The 18,848-nt window shown below is 42.4% G+C and overlaps 1 protein-coding gene and 1 non-coding gene across 2 annotated transcripts; both read right to left on the minus strand.

Moving 5' to 3' along the window:
• Positions 1 to 2,069: 2,069 nt before the first annotated feature.
• LOC120224372 (60S ribosomal protein L10-like) lies at positions 2,070 to 2,424 on the minus strand. The gene has a single exon (XM_039222614.1). It carries the CDS (start codon positions 2,413 to 2,415, stop codon positions 2,113 to 2,115), a length of 303 nt encoding a protein of 100 aa, XP_039078545.1. The 5' UTR covers positions 2,416 to 2,424; the 3' UTR covers positions 2,070 to 2,112.
• A 51-nt stretch (positions 2,425 to 2,475) lies between these two features.
• Positions 2,476 to 2,608, minus strand: LOC120224374. The gene has a single exon (XR_005526552.1). It is a non-coding gene; the product is annotated as a small nucleolar RNA SNORA70 (small nucleolar RNA).
• Positions 2,609 to 18,848: the final 16,240 nt, after the last annotated feature.

The following is an 18,848-nucleotide window of genomic DNA, read 5'->3' on the forward strand; positions in this document are numbered from 1 at the left end:
GGCGAAATAGCTACCACAGGCTCCTGGGGCCTAAGAGTTACGAAACCCCCTCCCCATGGTTTCTATATGCTATTTTTATATTCCTACATGGGCACCACACGATTTCATGTGACATGCTAAGTGATCTGGCCCCACACAGATTGCAAAACATTAGTTGAGAGTGTGAAGTCACTGCCTTGCTGTAAAGTCTGGCTCTATTATTTATTGCCTGTGTGTGTTTAGACAGGTTCCTTAAACTCTCTGTTTCTCAGTTTTCTCTTCTGCGAAGTGTTGATTATAAGAAGATTAAATTAAACAAGCCTGTCAACTGCTGAGAACAGTTTCTGGCATGGAGTGAATATCCAAGAACTGTGAGCTTGTTTCCATGCTGGTCCAGGGGAATTACAGGACAGCTTGGACTTTTGAATGGGTGAACTCACACACATTGCCGTGCCCTACTCCACCACCATGCACTAGATGTCTTTGTGCTCTTCAGTCCACTAAACCCTTGGTTCTGTCATTCTGTCATGTTAAATCCAAAAGGACACTCTCTAAAACCCCAGCCTCCCTAGCTCTGGCCGAGAGGATTTTTATTATAAGTCAGTGTCTCTTTTAAGCAGAACAATTAGAAGGAGAGTAGTCAAGGCCCCACTTCGCTTTCTGGTGGTCTTGAGGTCCTTTAAGGGAGATGGGAAGTATAAACATCCAAATACGGAGAATAGCAGTGAAGCTTAATGAAATACATCTTGACGCTCTGTCTCTGAAACCTCCCTCCTCTGGTAATTCCTGAGCATAGTCTCTATTACACAGTAGATACTACACGCCTCTTGAAATTCAACACTGATGATAGTTTGTTAACATAGGAAAGTCTTTAGCTAAACAATATTTTTATCTCATGGCATTGTGCTTCTCTGAGTTTTGCTCTTCCTCAGGTGTGACTCAGTGGTAACTTTCTGTGCACACTGATATGAGAAAGTCACAGTCCTTTGGTTAGCTATCAAATTACCCCAAGTGCAAAGCACTCAGAGGCAAGCCATTAAAATTCCATGAAACAAGAGGATGTGAAAAGATCTTAGAGAATGATTTGGGCTGATTTTTTTTTGTTTGTTTTTAAGCTAATGAAGAAACCAAGGCTCAGAAAAGGCAAGTGACTTAACCAAGGCCAGCACTAGACTTGAAAATACCCAAAATAGAGTCACTTGTGCTAAACCCCACATCAGCAAACCAAGACTTAGTACCTAACCTACCTTCAGTCTCAATGCACCTAGGACTGTAACCTTTAACCAGACAGCCTGGAATTACCTGCTCAGCCCTCGTGAGGTAATCTCCCCCACAGGTCCTTTCGATCCATTTAGAAGGAGAGGGAGGGAGGCAAACCATGAGAGACTCTTGAATGCTGAGAACAAACTGAGGACTAGTGGGTGTGGGAGGGAGGGGGGAGATGGGCATGGAGGAGGGCACTTGTGGGGATGAGCACTGGGTATTATATGGAAACCAACTTGACAATAAACTATTTTAAAAAAAAAGAAGGAGAACATTGCCTGAAACGATACGTTCTTTGCTAATAATATCCTTTTCTGGCCCCCTTTCCACCTTTAAAAACTTTTTCTTCTCTACAGATTGGTGGAGCTCTTTTCTATTGCTAGATGGGATGCTTCCCAACTCATGAATCACCAAATAATGCCAGTCTACTCTTTACATGTACTCAGATGAATTTTTGTTGTTTAACACAACCTGATCCTGAAATGACAGGTGACAGGAGTTAGGAGAGTCCTATCGTCTCCAAAATCCATCATGATCTATAATATGGAAGGAAAATACTTCCCAATATGCAAAATGAGGATAATGAGAAAGCTGTGATAAGAATTAAATGAGATGATGCATTTAAACATTTTAGCTCAGGGTCTGGCACATTCAAATGCAGTCACCTATGTCAGACCCAAGGTAAGATGCTTCCACAGATGGTACCACATAGTACCATCACCTATCTATACCACTCTGCTGAGTTCTGTAACTTCCCTTCTTTGTTGCTTAGCAAGTCTTTAACTCAGTCTGCAAAGCAAACTTTTTTTTTTTTTTACAGGAAGCAGCATTTATTGGTGGGCAAAAATGGGGAGGGCACTGCTGAGGCTCTCATGAGTGCAGAGCCCGCCATTTGTCCAAGGGGCCACGATTAGGGATGTATTTGACCCCACAGCCATCTGGGATGAGCCGCTTTTCAGCCACCATGTCTTCAAACTTGTTGGCATTAAATTTAGTAAAGCCCCACTTCTTGGAAATGTGGATTTTCTGGCGGCCAGGGAATTTGAAATTGGCCCTACGCGGGGCCTCAATCACATGCTCCTTGTTCTGCAACTTGGTACGAATGGACATGATGACCTGGCCAATGTGGACCCTGGCCACTGTGCCCTGGGGCTTTCCAAAGGCACCCTGCATGACTGTCTGGAGCCTAGATTGGAGAAAGCATGAGGTCAGACCTCAATGTCCACCAGAAAAAGCTGTCTCCAAGGTCCCTTAGGGCAACCCGTACAATCAACAGGCTGCATACACTACCAAGGAGGCTGCTGTGTGCAGCCATTGCACACCGGGACCCATGGGGAAAAGGCACAGTTGGCTTAGTTGGCTGCAGAAAAGCAACCATTTTTTTAAGCCCATACTATGTGTCAGGTGCTAAGATGAATCAGAAGTAGTCTCTGCCCAGTGCTCACAGATGGTAACACAACATCACTCTGCAGTGTAAGACCCTATAAGAGGGAGACTCCAGGTTGCTCTGTGTGGTGGACATTAGAAGTGCTCAAGCGCACTCTGCCTGTCCACCACCAGGACGTTTAACAGCATGGCACTTCCCATCCCCATCTCCTGGCCAGTGAAACGGAGCAGAAGACACTAATTTCACTAATGTGTGATTCATCTGCATTTATCTCTAGCATGTTTGAGCAGCCACGTTGGGCTGGGGGTTCCTCCATCAGCCTAATCCCCACTGACCAACAATGCCTATGTGTGTAAGCAAGAAATAAACTGTGTTGTTTAAGCCACTGAGATTTTAAGTGTCACCACATTAATCTAACTTACCCTGGCTGGTCCACTCTAGAATGATGAAGATGAGAGATCCCTTGTTGTTACTGTTTCCCTCTTAGTTCCTCATCTACAGTCCCCAGCCAATCTTTCCTACTCACATCACACTAGACCCTGGCTGCTTTTTTCTTCTAACATTAAAGCATTTGCCAGCCTGGAACTCTCATCTCCTCCCCAACACTTGACCCTTTTTAGACTAATAAATGACCCCTGAATGAAGGGCAAATAAGCAGCCCCAAACATCCCCCTCTGCTCCTCCCCACGACCTGCCTCCCGGCTCCCGCCTAACTAGCAATAGGAGAAACAATTGTGTTTTAATAAAGAAAATTGATTTACCTTTTCAGCATTTTAACAAATGGCAGTGCACACAGATCTCTAAAGATTTATGCCCACAATTTGCAAAATTATTTCTCTATCGATCAGCACAGGTTTGTTTTTCATGGGCTCAGTCAATTAAGCAGTAACATTCAGGTGGGTAAATGAGTCAAGGCTATGAAGTCCCTGGTGAGGACAGAAGTTTGTTGTATTCTGTGACTGAAGGATGTCAGATGTGTAGGAAAGACACCCGGGACCTTATAGGGCAGACATAGAAGGCACTGGGAAGTCTGGGAAGCAGGTGGCATGCTGGTGGCAAGAAGGGAAAGACTAGTGCCCAGGTGCCAGACTGTTTGAAGTTAGAATACCACACTGGTGGTGATTTTGACAGCTCGATCCCACAAGATAGATGGTCAGCCTGGATACCTCAGTGTCACAAGAGAAAAGACATGCTGAGGATGGGGTCAGAGTCAGGCTATATAAGCAGCCTCATGGATGCCATCTTAGCATGTCTGCCCTTACTCTGGCATACATACCTCAACACCCTCCCTCACTTCCCTGGTTCTTGAAAGTAGCCCAGCAAGTGGGTCCTGTAAAAGGCCTGCGTTTTAGAAAAAGAGCTCAGAAAGGTAACCATTAAAATATTAACAGGTGTTTTCTTGGGGTTGTAGACTAGAACTGATTTGTATATCCAGAAGACTTACCTACATTTTCTAATGTTTTGTGGTGATCACATGGTAGCTGGAGAATAGAAATAATTTTCTTTTAAAAACCCAGTCATCCAAGTAGCTCATGGTTCAGGAGGAATCTTGCACCTACATGATGTGCCCAGGGACTTGTTACACTGAAAACATTCCCTCCTACTGATTTTTACCAGCTTCATTAAAAACAAAAGTAAGAGAACAAGAAAAGAAGAAGGGAGGAAAGATGAAAAGGAAAGAAGGGAAAGAAGGAAAAAAATGCCTTGAGTACCCGCGCAGGTACTGTGCTGGGTACAGAAGATACAGGTGAATGTTAGCATCCCTGTGGTCAAGAGACTTGGTGTCTTATAGAGAGAAATGCAAACCATGGTTCAGGCTCCTTGGTCAAACTGTGAATAAGGGAAGAGGGAAGCTGTGGATCCTGCAAGAAAGGGAGTCAGGGACAAGAGTAAAAAAAGATATCTTTAAAATGGTGACATTTGGGGCGCCTGGGTGGCTTAGTCGGTTAAGCGTCCGACTTTCACTTAGGTCATGATCTCACGGTTCGTGGGTTCGAGCCCCGCGTCGGGCTCTGTGCTGACTGCCAGCTCGGAGCCTGGAGCCTGTTTCAGTCTGTGACTCCCTCTCTGACCCTCCCCTGCTCACTCTGTCTCTCTCTCTCCTAGAAATAAATAAAACATTTAAAAATAAAATAAAATGGTGACATTTGAACAGGAGACCTGGTGCAAAAAGGGGATAACAACATTAGAGGATTACTCACCCGTTCTGTTGGGGGGGAGATTCTTAAGAATGAAATTTTCCAAGCTCAAGAAAAGGATGAGGCTTTAATGTGGAATTCCAGGCCCTGAGCCAAGGGGCAGGTAGGTATCTTGGCAAAGACATGTGAAGAGTGCCTAAAGCCAAGCCTGCTAAGAGGTACCTGATCTGCATCAAGAGGAGAACAATCTCATTAATCAGAGGGGAGGAGTAGTCATTACCTGTCAAAGCAGGAAAATTACTGCATTTCCAAAGGGATACTGGATGTCATGCTTTCTATTTTTGCCATGTACCCTTCTATTTTTCTGTTCCTAACACCAAGACTCATCCTCCATTTGGAAGAAGAAAAGCAAAGTCACTCACAGCAAATCACTTTTTCAGTGGGAAGACATTCCTCTCTTATGAGCAAATATGGACAGTGTGTTATTCTAGGAACTCTTCGTCTCTGTGTAGTCACTTGTGTGGTTCGGTGATATTTGTTCTTTCAATCATCCAACAAGTATTTCATGTCTTGGTTCAACAAATATTTATCTGAAGACATGTTTAATGAATACTTTGTTTCTATGTAGTCTATACAATTCAATCCCCTCCAAATGGCTTCCATGTCAGTCAGAATAAAACCCAGAGTCCATATATTGGCCCATGAAATCTTCATGATCTGGACCCCTACGGCCTTCCTGGAATAATCTCTACCTCCCTATTTATCTCTTCCATCCCTACTGCATCAGCCACCTTGCTATTCCTCCATTCCTCAAAACTCGAATATATTTCTATTTTTCACTTGCTTACTTTTCTGCTTCTAGCAGCAAGATGTCTCCTAATCCCCAACACAGAAGACAAAAGACAGACATCTCCCATGCACCTTTCCTCAAATAGCATTCTCATGCCCCTATAGTGCCTTCAAACCTCTGTTGACATGTAACCTTGTCCAAGAGAACTTCCCTTTCCCTGACCACCCAATAGCCAGAGTACCAACTCCCCATCACTCTCCATCCTCTTTATCATGCTGTTTCCTACTTAGAATGATGGTTATAGTATATGTCCATTTGCTTAAGTATTTCTTACCTGAACTCTCCCATTATAATGAAAGCCCATGAGAGGAGAGACTTTGTTCATCATTGTATACCCAGTGTCTAGCATTGCCCTACCATATAGTAGCTGCTCAGTAAATATTTGTTCAGTGAACTAACTAATGAATATGAGAATGAAGGCTGGGACTGGATGGGAGCTATGGTAATGTAGTGGGCTTCTGTGCTGCCTGCCTTTTCCATGACTGGCTCTATTCCTTCATCTAAAGGAAAGCATGCTGCTGTGTCTGCAGACTGACAATGAGATGCATCTGAGTGAGGCTCTCAGGTCTGACTACTGTCAGAGACAAGATACAGAACTAAATGATCCATTGTTGAGTTCCGGTCTGGCAGTTCCCATCTAACCTGCAAGCACCAGGTAATTGGATTGGTAATGGGATATGGAGACTTTCACCTTGAGGTCACTGCTTCACTTCTAGCCCAAGGGACAGCTCAGCTGAAAGTCATTGCTCTTGGGGAGCAGTTCCAAGACCACTGGGAAATGTCTGAATCTGAGTTCAATTCAAGTCTGGGCCCCTGTTCAAGGAGAGAGCTTGAATTCCTCTTTTTTACCCTATCTTGCAACTGTGATCCTCTAGAAGGTCATATAAGGCATTGACTTAAGGGCTCCCCAGGGCCACAGAGGAAGAGAGGAGCCCGGCTGGGTCTAGGAGTCACAGTCCTTCCTCAGAAGTGATTCCAAACTACATCCAGATGTCAGTGTCCCAGCAGGAAGTTGGGCTATAACTTTACCTTCACTGTTTGACTTTTCTTATAGCATAACCAATGGGTAGAAACCCCAGCCTAATGGTCAGATTATTCCACCTGGTCATAAACAGTGTGTGTGTATGTGTGTGTGTGTGTGTGTATGTGTGTGTGGCGGGAGGGGGGGTCTCTGAAGACAGAAAAATGTGGTTTTGAATTCTGGATTGACTTTTCCTAGTTATGTAACCCTGACCCCATCAGTTAACTTCTCTGCATTTCCCTTTTCTCATCTATAAACTGGGAATAAAAATATCCACCACGTAGTCATGTTGTGAAGGTTAGAGCTGGTATGTCTAAATCATTGAGCATAGTGTCTCGTACACAGCAGGTACTCAAGAAATTGTAGTAACTGATCCAAAGGGACCCTAGTCCCAGGAGCCAGAAAGAGATACGACCCTCCCATAGAAGTCCATTTATTTGTTGTTCATCAAATAATTACCGAGGGCCAAATAAGCAATGGGCACAGTGCTAGATACTAATAAAATTTCTAGCATGCTAATTGTAGGAGTAAAGCATGGACGCACAGAACTGCAGGCTCACTGCTTCAAGAAGCTCTTACAGAAATGAAGAAGTCGTCATATATCCATAAAACCACAGGCAAAAGGGGCCTCCTCACAGGAACAAGAAAGGTCACTGAAGTCAGGGACTATAGCCCTGAATAGAGTCAGGGAATTTACTCTTACTTACTCATCTTTGTCTGGCCCTCCTCAGGGCTTTGCATGAAGTAGATACTCAAAATATATTTGATCAATTTAAATGAGAGTGAAAAGAAAGGCATGCAAAAAGTAAGTCTGGCATGACCAACTTCTTTCTGAGCAACCAGATGCAATCCCGGGGACCTGGGTTTGAAACCTCTCCCACCTTGACCACTGCAGCTCTTTTCTGCAGGATTCTGCAGCCAGGCCAGGCCCCCGTCACTATGGTGTGTGGCTGCAGAGCAGACAACAATGGCCTGAATTTAGACATGTGATGCACTGCAGGCGGGAGTGAGGGAGAAGACTCCCTGTTGTATAAGCCAGGCCATCTGGGGACATGGCCTTGGCAAGGAGGGGTGTGTTGAATGGGGCTGTGAGCAACTCCAGGCTCTCCAGCACATTTTTACAGCATTGCACCTGGAGGCTGGGACATCTCAAAGACTGGCCTCAAGTAAGAACCAGGATGTCCTGTCATCAGACATCTGGAAACAGAGCATGGAGACTCCTCACCAGGCTAAGCCAGCAGGGCAGCTCACTTAGTGCTCGATCCTGAGGGATAGAAGGGGGAAACCAGAAAGAGGGGGGAAAAACACTTGCCAAAGCACCAATGTGCCCTCTCGGCCCAGCCCTCTGGCTAGTCTCCTGAGAGGAGGGAGCACCATTCTCCTTTCCTTTTCCCCACTGAAGACATCATCTTCAGAGAACCTAGCCTGCCACTGTGGACCCATGCCTCTGGGCCCAGCCTTCTCCAGCACAGAAGAACAATAACTCTGTCCTTACTTGTCCACATCAGAGCGTTAAGAAGATAAAACAGGCTGGCAGCTGGGAAAGCCTTCTGGAAGTAAAAGTGCAGCTAGTGTCCCATGCTGCTCTGACTCCAGTTCCTCTGGAGGCTCCTGGAGGAAGGGCCTGCACTCTAGTCCAGAAGCACACTGCAGAGTGTGGACCAGCCCAGCAGCACTGATGGCAGAAGCTCGAGGCTTTAGTGGGGAGGTCAATGCCACAAGACACACTGAAGCAACCCTGTCCTATAAGAAAAAGTTACATGCTTTTGTCCCAAGGCCCATGACTCCCTATCATGGAGGCTTCTAGGGCTTCTTTCAGCAACGGATGGGGCTCCCTAACCAGGAGATACCCTCTTCGGAAAGCCCACCTGGAGAAGACATAATATTTGGTTAACCCCTAGCAAGTAGTCTCTGTAACAGTGGAAGTTCAGCAGAGTGACTCCTGGGTGGACGATACGATTTGGGAGTGAAGTTTCTTCCTGCCAACCTTGAATAATCAGTTCCTAGGGAAGTTGCTAGGCTCCAAGTCAACACTGGTAACTAGGCTGATCTCCCCCCACCCCCTGCTTTCCTTTGTGCATCTGTGGTTTGTGTTCCCTTCCCACTAACCACAGATGTTCTGTCGCCTCTAGGTGCTTTCAAAGCATAGATTTCACAGAGGGCAAAAGTGAGCACGAGGAAGGAGAGTGAGGAGGGGTGGAGGTGAGAGAGGGGAAGGAGGACAGCTGCTTTCTAATGATGCGTTTGGGTAACAGCAAAGAGACAGTTTAATGCTATTGTTTTTGTGCATATTAAACCACTAATCCACGTCCTATTTTGGCAACACAGGCTACCTCACATCTGTATGCCTTACCTACAATCTGTAAAGCTAATTTGTTAAACAGCTTTCTTCTCCCATGGGAATGAGGTCATTGGTCACAGAAGATTGATTAAGCTCTTGGAGAATCAACATTAATGAAAATCAACACTGTCTAATGAGTGTTTTTATGGCAGCCTCATAAAAAAGAATTTTAAAAGAAGAAACAAATAAAAACAGCAAGAAAGGCCAGAAGCCTTCTCTCCTCATGTCTCTCGATCCTCATTATGAACTTGGTATCAGGACAGCAGTAGAAATCCACTATGCCAGGCTTCCTCCCCTCCGCTCAACTCTGATTCATTGCATCAAGTCTGGAAAGTTTGCGAGTGTGTGTGTGGGGAGGGGGGCATGCACATTAGTTCCAATAACATTAGTTCCAATAACATATGTGTGCATATTAGTTCCAAAGACATTTCCCTTTTTCAGGCCAACTGTTGTATAGTGACAGAAATAGACTTCAGGTCAGAAAACATGCTGTTTGAATACCATTAACACCATTTACTGCGTGACTGTGGGCAGGATATTTAATCTTTCCCGTCCTGTTTGCACATCTCTAAAATGGGGATACTACTTTCTCCCATATCTCCCCAGTAAAGTTGTTACATTGAACATCATATAAGCTAATGTGTATAGAAAATGTTAAACTACAAAGTCCTATGTTTTAAGGCACTGTTGGGTTGTAGGTTGGGTTGTAGGCCAAAGATTGGAGCCATACAAACTGGGTTTGAATCCAGGCTCAGAGGCTGGCTCAGTAGCTCACCAGCTGCATGACCTCAGGCGAGCTACTCAACCTTCCTTAAGCCACACTTTCTTTATCCATAAAACAGAATAATTATAGCTTTGTACTTTGAGAGTTTGGGGGAGGATTAAATGGAATATGAATATAACGTGCTTAGGAGAGTACCTGGCACATAATAAACACTTAAGAGGTATGAGTCAGTAAGATTAGAGTTCTTATTCTCTTTCATCCCTCAACCAGCAAGAGCCTACCCACGGACCAAATGGACAAGATCCATGAATCCACAGAAAAGCCGAATGGAAACAGACAACTGGGCAAACCTAATTCCCTCTGGAGCCCCAGGCTTGAGAGTAGAGGGGGAGAGTGGCAGGAAATTTATGCAGGTGGGGAGAGAAGATGTGAAAAATTAGGAATGCTCAACTATAAAAGAGAAACACATGAGAAATCTCCAAATAAATGTAACTTGGGAGGATGTTAGTTTAAGGGAGCTCACTGTTGTCCACTGGAGTCCAGGAGGAGAAAATTGCCTTGCATTGAAACAGGAGAGTTTTTGTGAAGACCCAAGAGGGATAAACAGAAAGGAAGGAAGGAAGGAAAGAAGGAAGGAAGGAAGGAAGGAAGGAAGGAAGGAAGGAAGGAAGGAAAGAAGGAAGGAAAGAACATCCTGAAGGAACTTTTTCCCCCTTAGGATGCTTTTTGTTAAATAAATATATAAAGAAAATAAGTCAGTAAAAAATCTGTTCTCTCCTATTTTTTCCATTTTGTTTTTCCAGTTCTTCACGTCTCTAATTTTACCTAAATGATAATTTTATGAGCAAATCAAGTTATACATAATACATTTTATGTTTCTTCTTAGCAAAATGATTTTAGATATGTAAATTCTACTACAAAAATAAATATTGCATGTTATTCTAATTTTTCACCAAATTTACATTCCACTCCCACCCCCCCTTCCCCAAATTCTCCAAGTCTCTATCTCTAATGGTTTTAACATTTTCAAGACCTCGACATTTATAAATTTAGCTAGTTCTAAGGAAGAAGTGATTTCACATGAGGTTAGGTGATATGGTCTGCTAACTGGAGAGGTTCTAAAACCTTTTTGGAAATATCATTATATTATATCTGGGCCAGTGATCGAAAAGGTGGATATAATTGTATAGAATAGAGTAGGAAAGAGTCTCATGGGCCTCGTACATTTCTGTGACAAGATTTTTGACACCTTCCCATTATACATAACATCTCCTTCAGGCATGAAAGGACTTAAAATACTATGAAGCCCCAGTCTCCTTTCCCTGAGGAGTACATCCAGTAAATGGGTATGTTAGTTCTCCTCAAGCCTCAGAGGCAGAGTAGCATAGCAGTTGCCCCTGTCTTAACCCTATTTCCAGAAGCTCTCTATGTTTCTGATGCCATTGAATCCCACAGGGAAATCTATTGAGGGTAGATATCCCAAGCTTTGGACACTGAACCCCCAGATTGAGTTCTAATTCATCTTCTAGATACCCTGGGTATTAAAAACTGCTAGTTGAATTACATAAAGCTGTGTCATCCAATATGGTAGCCACTAGTCCTGTGTGGCTATTTAAATTAATAAACCTGCAAAAATTAAAATTTCAGTTTCTCTGTTGCATTGGCCACGTTTCAAGTGCTACTTAGCCACATGCAGCTAATAGCTTCCATGTCAGACGGCACAAAAATTAAAATATTTCTATCTTTGCAGAAAAATCTCTTGGATAACACTGATCTGAAGGAAAATTGAGAAGACTGAGCAAAGTAGGCATTGAGTGCTTGTCATGTACTAGGGCGTCTGTGCAGCAGTGGTTTGTTGAGTTATAATCTATGCAGTAGATGACAACACCCTCACTTTCCAGAAGAATTGAGGGCTGAAGAAGGTTAACTTACCAGAGTCACTGGCAGAGCTGGTGAGTCCAGGACTATCAAAGCTTGAAACTCTTCTATAAGTCTTATGATGGGACCATAGTAAGATGGAAGGGTACAGTAGGTGTATATGGGTGCAACAGTGATAGATAATGAAGAACTGGGCCCAAAATTCAAATAACTAACTTTACCAGAAAAATCAAACTCCCTTTCCATCACCATGAGCCTCCAAGGAGAGAAGTAGGAGCTGCCATCTCCATGGATATTTCAGTCTTATTTCATATGGACCACACTGTCGGGTAGTGGGGGAAAGTGCAATATGGGGATCGTATAATATTGCTGGCTGAAAATTCATCATCAGAGGGGTCCTCCAAGGACTGTATGAGTTCAACTATCTGTTACTGCGGCTAGAGAGAACCTCTTCATGTTAGGAAAATGAAAGTAGATCTGTTCAACATAGCTCAGGTTGCTGGTAGAGACTCACGTGTGGGTCTGTGTTACTATGAAAACAGTTACACGACAAGGTGAGTATGGCCTGTTGACAGAGAGCTTCAGCAGCCAGAGCACCTGGAACAGCTGCTTGTATCCTTTAAATAGTAAAGGATTCTTGGTGCCACTCTTCCAGGCAGCTGTGGTGTGGGCCAATCTGAGAAGCCCATGAATAACATCAACAACTGCGGAGTAGCATTAGGTTGTAGAAGCAGACCCCTGCAGAGGAGAGGTGCACTCATAGCTTCCCTCACACACCCATAGTGGCCATGGTGGAGGGCTAAGTCTGCTTGGGTTAGGGATGAAGGCCATGAGCCAGGCAAAGGAGGCACATTGAGGATTGGGGTCTGGAGTGGGAAGACCCTGCTGGATGAGGAGATCACATCTGTGGTATTCTTTACAAGGAACACAGCCTATGATTAGGGTCAGAGACATGGGCCTAGTTGAGTTCATGCTTTGTCTCCTCTACTACACCCCAAATCTCCTAGGAGGAGGAGCCCTGAGTTGGTTATGCTTCCAGCCTCACCCTCCTTCATGTAATATGGAAGGCAGATGGTAAATGTCCTGCTTCCCAACAATCACCCATACTAGGATCCCTCAAAGTGCACTTCATGGAAAACTAATTCTGAAAGATGCTAATGGGTATTTTTTTTAAGGAAATAAAGAGAAAGAAAACTTTCCACGGTCAACTTAGTTTGGAAAGTATTGGATTAAACAAGGTTCAACAGGGCAATTTACTATAGGATTTCTCTGAGCCTTTTAAATGATAATGAGGGGAATATAGAAAGCACTTCCTAAGCTTAATTGACCATGGAATTCTTTTTCCACAGAGCATCTTGAGGGACAATTGTTCTGTGGAAGCACTGACCACAGCCTCTACCTTCAGCTCACTATTCCAGTCTTTAGATAAAGTAAGTGTGCCACGTTAGGGACCATTGGCTAGACAATGAATTGCATGACCATATAAAACATTGTTGAAGGCACACCATCTCTGTATTCATTTTTCCATCTAGGCAACTGAACGGTGCCTCACCTATGTTAATGTTGTTCCCAAGAGTACAGATTTCTTCTTCTTTGTTTCCATTCCAATGATACAATGATGACCAGCCTGGAAATCAGATAAATTCATCACCACATCAGTGTTGAATTTGTCTATTAATTTATCTATTAAAATTATCTATTAATTTATCTATTAATATTTTTGAGCGTCTCCTATGTGCAAATTATTGTTATTCAACCTGGGAAAATACAAGTTTGTAAAAGATATAAAGATTATTCCAACTATCCAAGAATTTGCAACCTAATTGGGGAGATAAGAAATATATTCCCCCCGGAGGTATCTGTTCCCTGCTTCTGTTCACACCTCCACCTTCAGAAGCTTTCTCTTTGGTCCCTTTACTCAATTATATTCCTCCAAATGCCTTCATTCTCACAATCTCAACTTGAGATAGCTCTGTGTTTTTGGGCCTGTGTACAGTATGTATTATTCATATGCTCACTTGTTTCTGAACAACTTATGAAAACCAACTAGAGATTAATTCATAAAAAATAAGCTTTCTCCCCCTCTCCCTTTACAAGACCAAATCTGTTTCTCTGCCACAATTGTATTGGCTGATTGGGTTTCTGCTCTCCCTCTGCCCCCATTCTATAGGAAAATCATGTCTCTTTAGTATTGCTGCCACATATCCTTTCATGTGCCTGAAATATATACCATTGTGTTCTGACTTTTGTTTTGTGCAGAATCACTTTCATGCTCTATCTTCTGCAAGGTCCCTCTGTCTTGGCAGCCAAAGACACTTCTGTTTGCAACCGGGAGATTTCCATTGTACTTTGCACATCACAAGATTTTTGTTCTGCGAGATGGCCTTTTGTAGTTGAGTTTGCTAACGTTCGAACCGAAAACAGATACAGCCATACTTCATCAGTCTCATTCTGCTTTAAGGCACGGCTGTCAAGCCCACTGAAGGAACCAAAATCCTCCCTCCTCATGAGGCAGAGGGTTGGCTAAAATCAGCAGAAAGCAGGATCCATGGGTTTCTCATCCAAAGTTGAAAGAAGCAGAGGTGTCTGATAATTGGGAATTTTAATCTTCTGAATTTCAGACATCTTAATCTTTTTTTCCACATGGGAATATGCCTGCTATTCTTTTTCCCGAAAAACACGCCTCAGCTTCTTCTTCCATCCTTCTGATCTGTGACTGCCATCATGGAATTGCTCCCTCTCTGATACCCAGCAGAACTTGTAAGACTAGATCTAGACACAGAGAGATTCCTTCCCTGCCCAGCTCCCTATATTTCACTCTCAATTACGACACAAACACAACTTCAACTTCACTGTGGCAACAAACCATAGTTGTCCCATTGTCTAGCACCTCCTGCCCAACATATAATTGGGATTGGGGACTCCAAAAAATACGTGTTGAATGAATAAACCTATTTATCTCCTGGAACCTAGCAACCCAGGCTTTAGCTGCTGCCTCCCATCCCATGTCCCAGGTAACATTGCTCTTGCTGGCACAGTTCTCTAGGCAGCTGACAGGCAGTGAATGTGGCATAGAACCGTGGTCTGTGAAGTGGAGGGGAAGGCATGAAAAGGCATTGCCCCAGGGGGACACAGTGCTACTCTCACATGTAACATATCAATTTAGTTATGGAAAGGCTCTCATAGAAATTGTGACGCAAAAATCATCTAAGTCAATTTGCCTTTGCATCGTGGTCTCAAGCTGCTCCTCTCCTGAAGTATGTGTGTGTGTGTGTGTGTGTGTGTGTGTGTGTGAGAGAGAGAGAGAGAGAGAGAGAGAGAGACAGACAGACAGAGACAGAGAAAGAGACAGAGAGAGAGACAGAGAGAGACAGACAGACAGAAACAGAGACAGAGAGACATTGCTCTAGTTCACACTTTTAGAACTTCATTTTTTAAATATATACCTTTACATAAATGGTTGTCATTTTCTTCACCTCCTCTTCTATATTTTAATTCATTAATCTATGTCTCCCGCCAATATGTTCTAAAACATACTTTTAATCCTTATCAATACATATTGGAAACTTACTCTTTCCTTCCTTAAAAATTTCTCTCTCTCTCTCTCTCTCTTTCTGTCTTTCTTCCTTCCTTCTTTCCTTCCTTCCTTCCTTGTTTTTGCTTTTTGGTTTTTTGGTGGGTCTTTTGGTACTCTTGACTCTATCTACCCTTCTTTCACTAATTGCAGTTTATGACTTGTTATGGAAAATCCCATTGCTCTCAGTCTCTCTCTCTCTCTCTCTCTCTCTCTCTCTCTCATTCTCATTATATGTTTGCAAATGAAGATGTTAAAAAAATAAAGACAGATTTTACTCTCCCTGAGTCTCCTTTCTAGTCATTTCCTCATCTTCCTTATCCCTCCCCACCTGACACACATGTAACAAAGCTAATAAATAAATAAAAGGCTATGTACCTTTGGCTGTCCACAGCAGTATTATTTACTACTATAACAAAAATTGAACTATATGCTCAAACTAGAGGAACAAGTTGTGATTTGTGGGGCCTTGGGATATGTGGTAACTTTGAATGCAGCTTCTTGGTTTTGGAATAGCAGTCATCACAGCAAGCCAGATATATTAGGGGAAGACAGGTACTACACTCAATTCTAATTCTTTCTGGTTTCAGCTTCTGCCATTCATGCCCTAAGACCCTTTTGGGGTGAGTCAGATCAGTGCTCATTAGAAGTACCCCATTCCCTTAACTTTAGCCAAGATCCTGTCTGAATCACGACTACACTATCTACAAAATTCATAAAAAGATCTCCAAAATTTTCACTAACATTATTCCAGACCCCATGTTCCACACCCCTTTAGAAATGCACTCCATTTCTATATGTCTTCCTAACAAGTTATTTTGCTGTCATATTTTTTCTGATGTCTGTCACCTTGGTATCTAAGCACTCTGGCAAATTCATGAGGCTAAAAACAAACACTTATGTGGGAAGGGGGAAGAAAGCTCTTCTCTTCTGCTCTCTCATCTCCATAGGGACAGAGCAGCACAAAGAAGCTATAATTCTCCAAGGTCATTCAGCAAAGACAGCATAACAGAGCCAAGAAAAGACTGCAGAATCCTAACTTCCAGTCCCTGACCTCCATAATTTGAAGATATTCTGTATAGAATTGGTATTTCTATAGAAAATACCAAAAGAGCGGTTTTTGTAGCTGCTGGCTAAAACCAGGAAGTAATCTTCACAAAAATCAGACATGCCTTCTTCTCTCTCCAAACTGTATCCTTCCCCTTTCTTTCACTGCTGAGTGTTCAAACACTCTTTCAATTTTAATACTTAATGGTTTCATTTATTTATCAAATCATGCAATCATTTTCAATTGAGGGCCTTCCACAGTCAAACAAATTTTAGAGATGGGCATGACTACCTGTCTTCAAGATCTTGTAATTTAGAAAGAGAGATAAGAGATATATGCAAAAAATGTTTATCAAGAACACAATATTTATTATACTAGATTCTGAAGAAAGAGAAATGAATAAAACCTACAAGGCTTCCATTCTCATGGACCTTACCATTATAGTGGTAAAAAATAGACAATAAAGAAATAAACAGATAAAAGAATAAGATATATTACATTAAAGTATAACACAAGATGAAACGTGATATAATGAATAGAGAACTAGATGAAGTGCCCAACATTCCTTGCTCTCATGGGATTTAAGTAGCTGAACTGGAAGTATACTCTAATTTCAGAATTGGATTTGTAATACCCCAGACCTCTGAATGTAATATTATCTTCTCCAGTAAGCAAATATTGTTACAGTTGTTGCCTCTGTTAATCTATGTAGAGCAAAAGACTTGGCACCCATAATTGGCTAGTGATCAAAACTTTAGAAGAACTTGGAAGTAACTGAAATATACATGGTCCAATTCTAACAGATAATTTTTTTAAAGAATCTGTGGGACCTATTGTAATCCAGTGGCCACCTAATGGACAGCCATCCAAAAGAGGATGGAATTATCCCTCAACTCTGGTGATTTAAGCAGATTTCTTATAGTTGCTGAAGATCAAACTAACAGTCCTAACCCCTTTGTCTTTAAAAGTAAATGAGATTTTAAAGCCTAAAAAAATAATAAAGTACACAGGTATACATTAAGTGTCAAGTTCTTTCCCAACATTCATTATTTCATTAGTCTATACTTATCTGTCCCTCTGGGTGCAGTAAGTTGGGCAACATAAAGACCTTAGCTCTTCAAACAAATGACTTCAAAGAAACTTATTATGCAACTTCAGTGTATACTCTCTCCTGACCTAGAAGCTGTCATTCAAAAGAGTCACTATTTCTCATCCTCATTCCATAGAGAAGTCCAGGAAGATAATGCTTGTTATCAACATTCAGTGGAGGTATTATGCTGGATGAATTTCAAGCAGTGGGAAAGGTAGGTAAATTCTGTGACTGGTTGGTGTTATGTACTTGGTTAAAGAAGGAAGGAAAGAATGAGAGAAATGCAGGGCAAGAGAAAAAAGAGGAAAAATAAAACTATATAAGGCACACAACTATGAAACTGAATAAAATGTACAAGAAAATTCCTTATAGGCATTGGACAGCAAGAAGCACAGAACAATAATCCTAGAGAGAAGGAAAACATCCAAGGTAAGCTTCATGTTTGCATATGCTTCCTGACCAAGAACCCCTATTGGACAAAGGCAGAGGGAAGTAGAGCTTAAGCAGAACACATTAGTCTCTCTGAGATCTGAAAACAGAAATCAGTGTTCAGGACTACTGAAGCTCCTTAAATTTTCAGGACAGGATAAAAGAGAGAAGGGAGCTATGTGGAAGGTGACCTCAGAAGTGGTAAGGGTCCATGGAGCCTAACATAGAATGGATGCTCCAGGACTTAGAGGTGAATAGAGATACCAGATGTCCACACAATTTTAGGAGACAGAGTAGGTATCTCTTTGTTTTTTGACAGAATAAATATCTAACTGAGAATCTTAGACATTCAGTTGATATCACAGAAAGTCCATCCTTTAGGAATAAGAACCATACTCTAAAGTGAGAGCCACATCTTGGTGCTAGACAAAACTGAACTAGATGCACCCTAATAAAGAATAAAAACAGGGATGCCTCATGGCTTAGTTGGTTAAGTGTCCAACTTTGGCTCAGGTCATGATCTCACGGTTCATGGGTCCAAGCCCCAAGTCAGGCTCTGTGCTGATATCTCAGAGCCTGGAGTTTCCTTTGGATTCTGTGTCTCCCTCTCTCCCTCTGCCCCTCCCTTGCTTGCACGCTGTCTCTATCTCTCTCAAAAATGAATAAACATTAAAAAATAATAATAACAATCCCAACAGAGTTAGATGGATCCACCAATAATTTTACTGCTCACCAGAACAAAATCAATCTTTCTTTTAGAAAGAACAACATACTCCAGACTCATGATGTGTCACCTCAGGGTCCAGTATACAATAAGAAATAACTGGATATGTAAAGAAGAAAGAAAATATGACCTATAATCAAGAAAAAAGTCAATGAAGCAGACTCTAAGGTGAAACAGATGTTGGAATTAGTAGCCAAGAACTTTATTTTATTTTTTTTAATTTTTTTTTACGAATAGTTTATTGTCAAATTAGTTTCCACATAACACCAAGTGCTGGTCCCCACAAGTGCCCTCCTCCATGCCCCTCCCCCTCTCCCCCCCCACATCCATCAGTCCTCAGTTTTTGTCAGCATTCAAGAGTCTCTCATGCTTTGCCTCTCTCCCTTTCCCCCACCATTTCCG

The sequence above is a fragment of the Hyaena hyaena genome, unplaced genomic scaffold, assembly GCF_003009895.1.
Source record: "Hyaena hyaena isolate Hyena2069 unplaced genomic scaffold, ASM300989v1 scaffold_1164, whole genome shotgun sequence".
In the NCBI taxonomy this organism is placed as follows: Eukaryota; Metazoa; Chordata; class Mammalia; order Carnivora; family Hyaenidae; genus Hyaena; species Hyaena hyaena.

What these genes read in the sequence shown, in the direction of transcription:
- LOC120224372 (XM_039222614.1), bottom strand. Translation starts at nt 2,415, where the DNA reads ATGCAGGGTGCCTTTGGAAAGCCCCAGGGCACAGTGGCCAGGGTCCAC.